Below are 13,873 nucleotides of genomic sequence, written 5' to 3'. Positions count from 1 at the left end.
TGAAAGATTTTTGGTATAATACGTTCAATTATGGCTGTAAAACCAAGAAAAACAATGAAGAGGAAACATTATTGACGTCAATCATTAAAGTATATTCCGATAGAATAAAAAGTCATTATATAAACTCGATGAATAGATCGATTTCTGCAAGCAAATGTTTTGGGAGCCTAAGATTTGCTCTGTAACTTTTGAGGGGTATGTCTATCTTTGCTAATAGATAGAGGACTCCCACCGAATAGTTATACAGTTCCCGGGAAGGGGAGGTCTTTCTCTTATCTAATTTCTTATTTGTGATGGCTTTGGTTTTCTTGGCTTGCAGGTGAGTGGATTTGGATTTCGAACCATGGCGAAGAAGCAGCTGGATGTGCTGACGGCTCTGGACGCGGCAAAAACACAATGGTACCATTTCACGGCCATTGTAATTGCCGGAATGGGCTTCTTTACCGACGCCTACGATCTCTTCTGCATTACTACTGTCACCAAACTGCTGGGTCGAATCTATTACGCAGACGCGCCCAATGTTCCCGGCATTCTACCCATGTCAGTTGCGTCTGCGGTCACGGGGGTGGCCTTGTGCGGAACTTTGGTGGGGCAGCTCTTCTTCGGGTGGATGGGCGACAAACTGGGACGGAAGAAAGTGTACGGAATAACGCTGATGCTCATGTTCGTCTGCTCCATCTCCCAAGGTCTCTCCTTCAGCAGCTCCAGGAAAGGCGTGATGGCCACGCTCTGTTTCTTCAGATTCTGGCTGGGCTTCGGCATTGGGGGAGATTATCCCTTGTCCGCCACCATCATGTCTGAGTACGCCAACAAGAAGACCAGAGGAGCCTTCCTCGCCGCCGTCTTCGCAATGCAAGGCTTTGGCATCCTCGCGGGTGGAATAGTATCTCTCATCGTGTCCGCCGCATTTAGAAAGTATGAGGCAGACGTTTCACACAACCTAGCAGTCCATGAATCAGACTACGTGTGGAGAATTATCCTAATGTTCGGCGCACTACCGGCGGCGCTTACGTTCTACTGGCGAATGAAGATGCCTGAGACGGCGCGCTACACGGCCCTGGTCGCCAAGAACGCAAGCAAAGCGGCAGTGGACATGGCGAGAGTTATGAAGGTCGACATCGAAGATAACCAAAGCAATATGCAGTCGAACGAGCCGGAATTCGGATTGTTTTCAGTCCGATTCTTGAGACGCCACGGCCGACACCTTCTGGGCACCACTTCCACCTGGTTCCTCCTGGACATCGCCTTCTACAGCCAAAACCTGTTTCAGAAGGATATGTTCAAGGCCGTCGGCTGGATTCCAAAATCAGGGGAGATGGGAGCCATACAAGAGGTATATACGATCGCATGGGCACAGGTGAGAATTGCGATTTTTTCAATAATCCCGGGGTACTGGTTCACGGTATTCCTGATCGACCACATAGGTCGCTTTGTCATTCAACTCATCGGCTTCTTCTTCATGTCCGCCTTCATGTTGGTGCTCGCTATCATGTACGACTATTGGCGAGGTCACAAGTACGGGTTCCTTGTGATGTATGCATTCACCTTTTTCTTCGCTAACTTCGGGCCCAACAGCACCACATTCATTGTCCCGGCAGAGCTTTTTCCCGCGCGATTCCGGTCGACCTGTCACGGCATATCCGCTGCGATGGGAAAAGCAGGGGCCATCGTTGGCGCTTTTGGCGCTGGCTATCTTGCTCAAGACGATAAGCACCGCAAGACGGCTCTGTTGATACTCGCATTTACCAATGCTCTGGGTTATGTTTTCACGTTTCTTGTGCCTGAAACAAATGGCAGATCCCTCGAAGAAATCTCTGGAGAAAATGATGATGTGGAAGACAAGGACAGGGACCCTACAATTCCATACACCGTCAGTGTGTAGCCAAATTCTCTGTTTCCTGAGAACCAGTAGTATATGTTACTATCGATCTTCAGTAGTATAAGCATGTTGTGTTGTCAGTAGGGTCTTTATTTGCCATTACAAAACCCATGGTCTAAACGAAATAAACCTGGCAATCATAATCCTGCTACAAAGTATTTTTATTATTTTTATTTAAAGAATTTTACAATTTTTTAATTTGTTTGTAAAGTGTGATAAATAGTTTATATTTATATGTTATTTTAAAATACTTTTATTTGTACAAATCAATATTTTGAAATTTTGATATTTTAAATTTAAAAACTATAATAATTATATTGAAAGGTGATTTCTACTAACATCAATAATTTTTATGTTGTAATTGTATTAAAATAACTATTCAATTATGATATTTAAAAAACATTTAAAACTATAAAATAGATTTTAAGTAAAATAAAACAATTCTTAAATAACCTCAAAGTAATATAAAATAACTCTTAAGTAGTCAAGGTTATATCTATGGGTAATTTTAGATGGATGTATTTAAGATATTTATAACCACATATAATTTAGCATCTGAATAATCTAGCTGCAATTTCATCTAAATACACCTCATGAACTATAAAAAATCTCACATGAAAAAATCCATTTTAACAATCCATAATGATCAAGGGCATCTTTGATGCTATTATTTAAAAGAGTTCAAAAGAATTTGAGAAAAAAATATTATTGATATGATAGTCAATTAATAAGTATAGTAATAAACTAACAAATCTATATAGTGTTGCCCCTTAAAATATCTAACCAAATATAGAGAAATTCAAATCAAGGATGGGATATTTTTACATGCAAGAACCTCCTCTAAATGTTTCAAACAAGAATCACACAAGAAACTAGACTTGACCTTAAAAAATTGACACATTAAAGCATATAAGACCAGAAGACACAATTTTCTAGGAAGAAAAGATCGAGCATTGATTTCATTAATAGAATTTATATTTATAATCCATGATGGATTTTTTTCTAGCTTTATTGTGCACTGCCCCCAAATTCTCAAATCCTCTAAATAAGGTAAGTGCATTCTTCTTCAGGTACTTCATTTTTTATTAAATTTCTTGTAGCAACTAGTTTAAAAATTATATTTATTTCTACAGTTTTTATAACTTAACATTCAAATTAACATATCCATTCCTACTCACACAAAATGATGTAGAGTGGGAGCAAGAGTACTGCTAGGGTTTTGGGAGGAGAGGATAGAGGAGATGGTGCAAAGGAGGCAGATGAGGAAGATGATTATGGAGATGAAGAAGGTGCTAGCCTCAGGTTACTTGATTTGGCCTTGTTTGTTTTTGGGGTTTTGGCTATTAGTTATATTCTTGGTGGAGTCAGGGTGGCCTCCCAAGGGTTTCTTGCATTGTTCTAGGTCTATGTTGGGCATGGCCATCTTGTTTCTTTTGTATAGTAAATGATCCTTTTCTGGGTAATGGCCATCTATTCTCATGCCTTGGCAAGTGTGGCTATTTTCCCCATGTCATTGGTCTCAGGGTGGTTCACGATTTTTATTTTCTTTCCTATTTTGATGTTGATATTGGGCAACTTTTATTTTCTATGGTTCCTTTAAATGTGGGCTTTGGCTTGGAGTTATCTTTTGCTTTGATAGTGCTTGTCACTCCTATAGTGCTCATGTGGTCCCATCCTTATAGAGTTATGGTTGTCCTCTATGCCTTTTGGAATGTGAGTTTCTGGAAGGAGGATGTAGGTGTTTGGACGCTCCTCTTTGTGAAAGACTCGGAGGTGTTTGATTTTTGAATTTAAGGTACCTTTGGTAGTGCCCTTGCTACTGGCACACATCTTCCAAGCGAAGATTCCTTTTGAGGTGGAGTATGCTTGGTTAGGGGTTGGCAGAGGCCTTTGGGGTTGCGGTTTCAATTCATTTCTTGGGGTAAGATGGTTTACTTGGTAGAGTTGGTGTTTGGCTTATGGTGGTGGGTTGGAAGCGCTTGTGTGCTAAGGGATGGTTACCCTACAATAAGTTAACCAAAGAGGGCTCTGATCCCTTCTTACTTGTCTCAGTGGTGAATGCTGATTTGTTTTGGGGATTGCCATCTTCTATTTAAGTTGGTGATTTTGTCATCACTACCCCTTGTTCTATGGTGCTTCCTTCAAAGGAATGGGTTTGTGGTTCTACTTTTAGGATAAGGTTACAAAATGCCTTTCAAAATATATTTTGTTTCTTTTTGCTCCCTTGGCTGCTTAGATATTAGTTCAAGGGGTATTTTGGATGGTTTTTTGTTCTATCCCAAACCCCTTTGTTTTGGTTTGATGTTTTTGGTTTGATGGAAGATTTGTTCTCACTGGTTTGATGCTCTGATCAAAATCCTTTCACTAATGCATTTGGCTCCAAAATCCAATGAAAGTTTTCGATGAAAGTGATTGAATTTGCAGTTTTGTCGGATTCCTTTTTATTTTTTTAAATTTATGCATGACGTCGGTGGAAAGTTTCTGACGAAGTTCGTTGAAATTTCAACGAACTTTCGTCTGAAAATTTTTTTGATAAATTTTTCAAATTTTTAATTTTTTTGTACATACCTCAGCCCCCTTTTGGGATTTTAACTTGTGACCTCTCTTTTAAGAGCACAAGTTCTCTACCAGTAGGCCAACTTAGGGTGTACAATTTTTTTTTAATTTTTAATTTTTTATATTATTTTATAAAAGCATTGAGAGTTTTTTTATTCTATGGCATATTAAATTATTTTTTAAAATTAAAAAAAAAGTTAGGATTGAATTTTCCCACTAATTTTTCCATTAAAATTTCCCACTAAAAATCACAAATTTTCCCACTAATGGGATGTGCATTGAATCTTATCCATAGGATGAATTCAATCTCCATTGTTGGGTTCTAGGGCTACAAATAAACTTAAAATAAAACAACAAAAAGGGAACGGATTTCAAACCCTAACTTTATTTTTGCAGGTTGTAGCAACATTCCTCTCCTTAGAGATATGATTGGAGTTTTGAGGAGGGATTGATCTAAGAAGAGAGTCATGGTAAATTTTTGCTCATGCAAAGTCCATTGGAGATTGTTTTTTCATAATTTATTTTCAAATGCATATGCTAATAATTTTTTGGGGGATTTTGTTTGCAAGTTGCTTGCCCTCTTTCTAGGGTTTTCTTTGCAGTTTGAATATTCTTGTTTTCCTCTTATTAGCTATAGTTTTCTTTTTATTTCATATGAAGCATATGGTTTTCCTCTTATTTCATTTTCTCAAAGAAAACCCTAGATCTAATGTGTCTCTTCTTTTTGTTTTATTTTCTTTTTACAAGCATCTAGGTATAGATCTAAAAGAAATGAGATCTGCATAAAAAATGGCAACTATTTACTTATTTTTCTTTTTTTTTTTCTATTTTGAAAGTGTTGTGACATCCCCATGGGGGTGCTGTAGTCCCATGGAGGTTGTGACATCTCCCTTGGGGGTGTCACAGTCCCATGGAGGCTACAACACCCCCATCCATGGGGGTTGTGACATCTCCTATGGGGGTGTCGTAGTCCTTGGGGGCCGCGAATCCCCATGGGGGTGCCGCAGTCCCTCATTTCCAAAAGATTTAAAATATTTTTTATTATTATTTTTTTTAATTATATATATATATAATATTATATATAATATTATATAACATTATATAATACTATATATAATATTACATATAATATTATATAATATTATATAATACTATATATAATATTACATATAATATATATATATATATATATATATATATATATATATATATATATATATATATATTAGGATAAATAAGTTTTGAGGGGACGAGAAACCCCATACAACAGGTTTGAAGGGACCTAAAACCTCTGGATAACACAGGGATCCGAACCCAACAACAGGACACTGCAAGCAAATAGATCAAATATACCCACCAACCAACACTAAATAGAAGCCAACATGAGTATAATACTATATATTATTATATGTAATAATACATATAGTATATATATACACATATGTGTGTGTGTGTGTGTGTGTGTGTGTGTGTGTGTGTGTGTGTGTGTGTGTGTGTGTGTGTGTCTATGTGTGTGCGTGTGTTTTAAATTTATCTATGAGTTTGATATTATAAGAGTTCATATTCACATGTTGAAGGTCAGAATTTCTCTAGATGAACAGATGCTTTCTTTATTACAACAAGCATATTTTATTCAAATTCAAATTCAAATCTAAAATTTGAAGTCTAATTTTTTATATGAAATTTCAATAGTTTAAGTTGAAACTTACTAAAAATTTAATTTTTTTTTAAACCTATATATACATAGTCCAAAGCTTAGCTTCTATCCATCTAAAAGAGAAAGAAGATATTAATCAACAAATATATAACACAAACCCACAAACCCAAAACTCAATCAATGATTAAATAAATGACTTGCATGACTAAATAAATGATAATATTTTGTGATTATTTTGGATGAACTTTTCATCAATTTATTGATGAAAACATAGTGCCACTATCCAATGAAAGTTTGTCAAAATTTCAACGAAACAAGTTTTGTCGAAAGAAGTGACAAAAAAAATGCGATGAATTTTTTTGGGTGTTTCATCAAAAAAGTGACGAACATTCTTCGAAATTTCAACAAACTTTCATCAGAATTTGGAGTCAAATGCATTAGTGAATTTCTTTAAAAAATGGCATGTCCTTTTTTAGGGTTTCATGGTTCTACTAGGCTCATTGCTTGTGAGTTTCCCCTTGTGCATCTATGTGGTGGTTATGTAAAGGTACAAGCTTATCTTAATTTAATTAAATAAAAAAATTCAACTTAACATGGGCTTAATAATTAAATCGAAACATTCAACTTAACATGGGCTCGCACTCATAGAAGGAACAAAGGTAAGCTGGTGAATGCCAGGATTATTAAGGATTTATATGAGATTAAAAATTTAATTGATAAAAATATTGTCTATCCAAATGCTAAACAATATTAAGTAATTTATGGGTCACTATACCCTATTTTGTTTTGTTGTTCAAATGCTACTGACCCACTATGGCTTATCGTCTAGTTTGTCCTCATGACTAGTTTTTTTTGTCTAGGTTTTGGGTTCCTGTAAAACCATTTTACTCTAATAAAAAATAGGTTAGGTCTGCCTATGATCCCAATATAAATGTTGACCTTATTATTAACCCTTCTAATTTTGGTAAATAGAATTTGACTTTGGCTCTAAAATGATCACTAGAAAAAACCCTACTATAAATGCCAAATTTAGGGTCGTTTCTACCACTAAAAAGGGAGCAGGATGTGGGTGTCCAGTTTGAGATGCAACAAGATTTTTTTATTAAGATTGTTGATGATTCCATCTTTGAGTCTATATCCTCGAAGGATTCAAAATCCTTAGATATTTCGAGATCAAACTTGTCCCCTGCTAAAAATGGAGGAAACCATAGTCCTACCCCCTAAACCCTCCCTTCCCTGATCACTACAAGTCTTAGGGTACTACTTTAGTTCTAGAAAAAATTGTGAAGGACGTGGATGAAGACACCCAAAGATAGGAAGAGTTGATAAAATGACTCTTTGCACAAATGATTGTGGCCATAAAAAAGATCAATCAGCTAAAAGTTAAGGCCATGGCCAAGACTTGGGTTGATGTGTTTGATGAGTATAGAGTGTGGAAAAATTCCAATGAGTTTGTGGGTATTATGGGGCAGTGGGAAATAGTGGGTAGAATGATTGCTGACATGGACTTCAAGATTAAGAATGTAGGTAGTAAGTATGAGATGGAAGAGATCAAGAAAACCTAGGAGGCCCTTAAAAAGAAATTTTAGGAGGTCAATAGTGCTTGTAGGGATGTGGCTAGCAAGTACAATGCCTCCCTACAAGCTATCCATGATGAGATGGAAAGGTTAAAGGTGAGTAAAGAAGATGCATGGATTCCCTTGCCATGGGCTTTAGGCCCACCACTTTGATGGTCAAGGCCACCCCTTACTCTATGTTGTTCTCCTTTGGTTTGGGGTTGGATCAAGTAAAAAGGTATTTTTTCTTATAAATTTCTTAGTTTATTCCATAATTGGTAGGATAAGGGTACCCCCACGCAGTAGAATATCACTTTGTGTTTGTGTTGGCTAGTTGTTTTGTGTTTTGGTGGTCCTGATTCTTTTTTGTTTGCTGGTTTTTTAGTTTAGCTGTGGGTTCTCTATTTGCCCTATTGGATTTTTGTTGTGCTTTGGTGGGGGGTCTTTTTGCTAGTTTTGCATCCCTCATGTTCTCTTGTTGTCACTTTGCATTTATGTAATGGTATGCACCTATCCCACTTTTATTAATCAGAACATGAGCTAAATAATAATCAAATTTTCATTGTAGCAACACTAATATTAAACTAACTAGATGTTGGAAGAAATAGAAAACAAAGGGAAGGGAGGGGATGGCTTAGAGGGATCCTAGGCTTTAACTTCCATTGTAATATATGAATGCATGAATAGATAAATCATGAAACTAACTACCCTTACTCAAGTAGATAACTCACCATATCTTATGAGTATAATCTATAAAAATAACTCAAATCATGAAATAGGAAGGATTGAACAAATTTTGTAAGTATAGTCTAATATAGTAGTCCAAAAAATGAATAAGAAATTTTTTGGGAGAAGAGTGAGAGCAAGAAGCTAGGAGAAGAGAAGAAGAAGGAGAAGGAGAGGATAAATATTGAAGGTGGAAGAACTACTAAATTTGTTGAAGAAAATTACTAGGTAGGTGTCCTATCCATTTGGTTGGCCTAATTTATAAATGATATTGCATTGTGAGAAGGAATTCTTATGGTGTTTTCTTTTAGTGTGGATATCATGTTGGGTTGGGATTATTTTGTAGATGTATCATGTTTCATTTTCTTTAGTTTGTAATCAAGGATTTGACTCATTTCCCACTTTGGAAATGGGGCACTCCATGTGATTTGAGGGTTTGAATATGAGATACACTTCTATAGAGGGATAGAGTATGTGTACCCTTATGTTTGGTATGTTTTTTATTATGTTATGTGGGTAAGGGCCCTAACAGTTAATTTGGATACACATCAACACTAAAACATCTAGTCAAAAAATAGGCTTGTAGAGAAATCCCACCATAATTGAAGATTTTAGCTAAAATAACACAACAAAATCTAAATGTAATAGTCTAGAGTAACTAGAGTAGCAACAACAACAACAACAGCAAAGCAAATAGAACTAAGAACAACCAAAGAAATTATGGAGGAAGTGAAATATATAGCCCCAAATATCTAGAATAACCTTTAATTCCTCCTCTCATGGGAGGTTATTGTTATTCTTTTCCTTCATCCTTCCACTATCCATCATAATAGGGCCCTTTCTTTTCTCCTTCCTCTCAATCTTCTTGGAAACCATCACAACTTGCATAATAGATTTCTGTATCAGGTAACATTTTATCTTTATCAGTTCCTAAATACTACCCTCTAATTTTCTTATGCATTTCTTGTTTCTTTCACACCCTAAACAATTTTGAGGTGTCTCCCGATTCTTCACTCTCACACTGAGGTCCTCCATCTTTATAATACTCCTCTACCAATCATAGTTTTTCTCAATTTCTCCTTCAACATCCAATTCCTCATATTCCCTATAGTACTTAAGGATGTTCATCCCTTCCAAATATTTTTAAACTAATTTTTCATTGAGGGGAGGAGGGAGTAGGATATCGAGTCCTTTAGAACTAAATTCAATGGGTCATCTTGAATTTCTTCACTACTTGTTGAGCTATTTTATTTGAAGTTAGAATCTTGTAATTGATCTTCATTCTTCTCTTCAGGTGGGCCATTCTCAAAAGCCTTGACAATTTTGGTTGTTATAGATTTTGGCTAGCCTAGATAACCTACTGTTCCAAGAGGAGTTAGTAATATTATCTTTAGAAAGCTCACTATCAAACAAGTCAATGGGAGAGGTGTGGGAAATAATAGGGCTATCATTAAAAAACATGCAAACTATTTTGTTCTTACCATTCACAAACTTAGAACAACCATAGATAGGGTTGTTTTAAATTTGCTTGCCTTTGCTCGAGGTGGTCTTAGGTCCAATATCCACAATCAAAGGGGGTCTATCACATCCAAAGTTGTGTTTGTGCTTCTTAGAAGAAACAAGTGGAAATTTTCAAAGGGAAGTGACATGTGAAGAAGATGACTCTTTATCTTTAAAAATAATTCTTTTTTAGAATTGTAATGCAAAGAGGAGTTTTGGTCTCGATTATCAGGGGGATCATAGGGAGGGGTTATATTGACAACAAGGGTGTCCTCCAAATAGAAATGATAAAGAGAATGAATCAAACCTTGATGCAATGAAGGGTAGCCCCCTGAGACGTACATTTACCCATTGAGGAATAAAGAAAGAAGAGTAAACTTATAGCTTCATGGTGTCAGATGTGATTCAAGAGGGGTAAATGGTATTTGTGAACCATGACGAACCTTTATTTAAGTATAAAGTAATTAATCAGGTGGTAGCTCACAACATACCAAGGATAAGGTAGGTCTTCTTGACTAAACCCATTCTGATGCCTTTTTTGACATTTTCCTCCTTCCAAAAAAAGCATCATGTAGTCCTCATATGCCTATTTTTGTCTTAACCTTGGAACCCTATATACTTCACATTTTAGGCCTATAGATTACAAAATTAGCTTCTTTGACACTTCCATTTTGACACCCCGGCCCAACCGAACTCTCCCATTCTTTCAATTGTTGATGAATTGTGAGGAAAAATCTTCATTACTCCTAGTCATGGCCTAAAAAATGGGGTAATTGTACCTCTATTGAAAATATCCTAGACCTGAGTATTTTTCTTGAGTGAAGCAAATGAAGTTGGTTCGAACCTTAATCTCTAGCATCCCATCATAGTAGCTCTTTCTCTTCAAAAATGAAAAAACAATAATAGTAGGACCCAAAACCAGAGTAGAATATCTAGTGATCAATCTTTATAGATAACCAACAAAATAAATATAAAGATATACTAGTCCATTATTAGCCCACGTATTGTAGATATTGATATATTTATTAATAGATGATTCTACCTACTTTCTGGTGGATGTAGCTAGTTATGGTGAACCATGTAAAAACTTGTGTTATGGATTGTTTGGTATTTGTTTTAGTTTCATTGTTTTAAGTTTTCTCTGCTCTTTTATAATTAACAATTGGTCTTAGAGAAAATTGTCAAAATCTATCAAGAGGAGAAAATTGTGAGGCTGAAGGAGGGGAATTTGTTACTCATGGATCTATTGTATATTATGGAGGATTCCTTGGCAAGAATTTTGTAGATTGAGACTATGTCAAGTTTACACTTAAATTATCATCATACACAAAATCAGAGAATAAGTCCTATGTTAAGGGCTTCTATAATGTAGTGAATTGTATCCCTTTACAATTACACACTCTATTTGGCACCTACTACAGTGTGCATTTTCCAATATCATTTTAAGCCTATTTGGGCCCTATTAGACCTTAAATATTCATTGTTAATCCCACGTGCAAATTGTCAACTATGAAAACAAGTTTTTATGTGGAAACAATAAAGAAAAATAAAAAATCATGGTAAAAAGAGAACAAATATTTAAGGATTTATAAAGACCAAATCCATGCATTGAGATCATATTCACATTTCCATGTCATATTGCCATATCTTCAAAACTGTAAAAATGACTCACTAAATTCAAACTTTGCTAACTCCAAAACATTAATTCAACTGCCATGAAGTTTCATATAGAATGACAAATTATTTATAGATATATCAAACAAAATATGTACATTAATTTATCAATTAAACATTATTATTTTCTTATTTAAATTTCTATCAATTTATTTCTCTTTCTTTTATAAAAGAAATGAATATTTATGATTAATTTATCCTATGTAAGTGTAATTCTTTTTTCAGAACTATAAAAGATCAATCAATAAATAAATAAACAAAAAGTAATATTGTATGTTCTAAAATTATAAATATTGTTGATATTTCACCTTGAAATGGGTGCATTCTATTTTCTTTTTAAGATTCAAACCTCTAGTGGTGCTTGGGCTGGTAATTAAACTAATTTCTCTTCTTCTTCTTTATTGAACAAAACAGATTACAAGAATGAAAATGATAAGCAAACCAAAAAGAACTATAAGAGAAAGAAAGAAAAACAATCAATCCACTACATTTTTTCACAAATCAGTAACATACACTATAAAACAATTGTCTGATACAAGAATGTACAATAAACAAGGCAATATGCATCAGCTATTCCTAAATTACACTATAAAACAAATGTCTAACAAAATAAGTAAAAAAATAAAACGAGGAAAAAAATCTGCAATTTCAATGAGTAATAAAACAAAATGAAAAAATATTCTGCAATTTCAATGAGCGATAAAACAAAATGAGAAAAAAAATTCTTCAGGGAAATTGCAGAGAGAGAATGTAATAGAACAAAATGAGAAAAAAAACACTTCAAGCGGTCGTATATATCCATAAGAAACATCTCCAAATTGAATTCGTAATTGAAAATGAGAAGACAACGCGAAAGTGGAATGGTCTAATGGGCTACGTCTCTAACGAATGTTTGCATAATACGTTCAATTCTGGCTGTAAAACCAAGAATACCAATGAAGAGGAAACGCCATTGACATCAATAATCGAAGTATATTCCGATAGAATAGAAAGTCTTATATAAACTCAGTGAATAGATCGATTTCTGCATGCAAATGTTTTGGGAGCCTAAGATTTGCTCTGTTACTTTTGAGGGGTATGTCTATCTTTGCTAATAGATAGAGGAGTCCGACCCAATAGTTATACAGTTGCGGGGAGGGGGAGGTCTTTCTCTTATCTTATTTTCTTTGTTTTCTTATTTGTGATGGCTTTGTTTTCCTTTGCTTGAAGGTAAGTTGATTTGCAGTCATGGCGAAGAAGCAGCTGGACGTGCTGACTGCTCTGGGTGCGGCAAAAGCACAATGGTACCATTTCACGGCCATTTTAATTGCCGGAATGGACTTCTTTACCGACGAATCTATTATCCCGAGAACCCGAAGGTCGGCTTACCCGCGATTATATTGTCTGGAATCACGGGTGTGGCCTTGTGCGGAACTTTGGCGGGGCAGCTCTTGTTCGGATAGATGGGCGACAAACTGGGACGGAAGAAGGTGTACGGGATAACGCTAATGCTCATGATGCTCTGCTCCATCGCCCAAGGTCTCTCCTTCAGCAGCTCCAGGGAAGGTGTGATGGTCACAGTCTGTTTCTTCAGATTCTGGCTGGGCTTCGGCATTGGGGGAGATTATCCCTTGTCCGCCACCATCATGTCTGAGTACGCCAACAAGAAGACCAGAGGAGCCTTCCTCGCCGCCGTCTTCGCCATGCAGGGCTTCGGCATTCTAGCTGGTGGGATAGTATCACTCATCGTCTCCACCGCATTTAGAAAGTATGAGCAAGGCCTTCTACACACCCAAATATCCAATGAATCAGACTATGTGTGGATAATTATCCTGATGTTCGGCGCACTACCGGCGGCGCTTACGTTCTACTGGCGAATGAAAATGCCCTGGTCGCGAAGAACGCAAGCAAAGCGGCGGTGGACATGGCGAGAGTTATGAAGGTTGACATCGATGAATATCAAAGCAAAATGCAGTCGAACGAGCCAGAATTCCGATTGTTTTCTGTCCAGTTCTTGAGACACCATGGCCGAAACCTTCTCCGGACAACGTCCACCTGGTTCGACCTCCTGGACATCGCCTTCTACAGCTACAACCTGTTTCAGAAGGATATCCAGTGACCTGCCACGGAATGTCCGCTGCGATGGGAAAGGCAGGGGCCATCGTTGGCGCTTTTGGCGCTGGCTATCTTACTAAAGACAACAAGCACCTCAAGACGGCTCTGCTGATACTCGCTTTTACCAATGCTCTGGGTTTTGTTTTCACGTTTCTTGTGCCTGAAACAAATGGCAGGTCCCTCGAAGAAATCTCTGGAGAAAATGATGATGTAGACGACAAGGACACGGAC

The 13,873-nt window shown here is 36.4% G+C and overlaps 1 protein-coding gene and 1 pseudogene across 1 annotated transcript; both read left to right on the top strand.

Annotated features, from left to right (window-relative positions):
- The first annotated feature begins 329 nt into the window (after positions 1-329).
- LOC131061487 (probable inorganic phosphate transporter 1-8) lies at positions 330-1,882 on the top strand. The gene has a single exon (XM_057995184.1). The coding sequence runs from the start codon at positions 344-346 to the stop codon at positions 1,880-1,882; it is 1,539 nt and encodes a 512-aa protein (XP_057851167.1). The 5' UTR covers positions 330-343.
- A 10,893-nt stretch (positions 1,883-12,775) lies between these two features.
- Positions 12,776-13,646, top strand: LOC131061488 (probable inorganic phosphate transporter 1-8; annotated as a pseudogene).
- Positions 13,647-13,873: the final 227 nt, after the last annotated feature.

Source organism: Cryptomeria japonica, chromosome 8 (assembly GCF_030272615.1).
Source record: "Cryptomeria japonica chromosome 8, Sugi_1.0, whole genome shotgun sequence".
NCBI classification, from domain to species: domain Eukaryota; kingdom Viridiplantae; phylum Streptophyta; class Pinopsida; order Cupressales; family Cupressaceae; genus Cryptomeria; species Cryptomeria japonica.
The sequence above is the reverse complement of the archived record's forward strand: the minus strand, read 5'-3'. Positions and strand labels throughout refer to the sequence as shown.

Excerpts from the sequence above, each read along its gene's own strand:
- LOC131061487 (XM_057995184.1), top strand. The coding sequence starts at position 344 with ATGGCGAAGAAGCAGCTGGATGTGCTGACGGCTCTGGACGCGGCAAAA.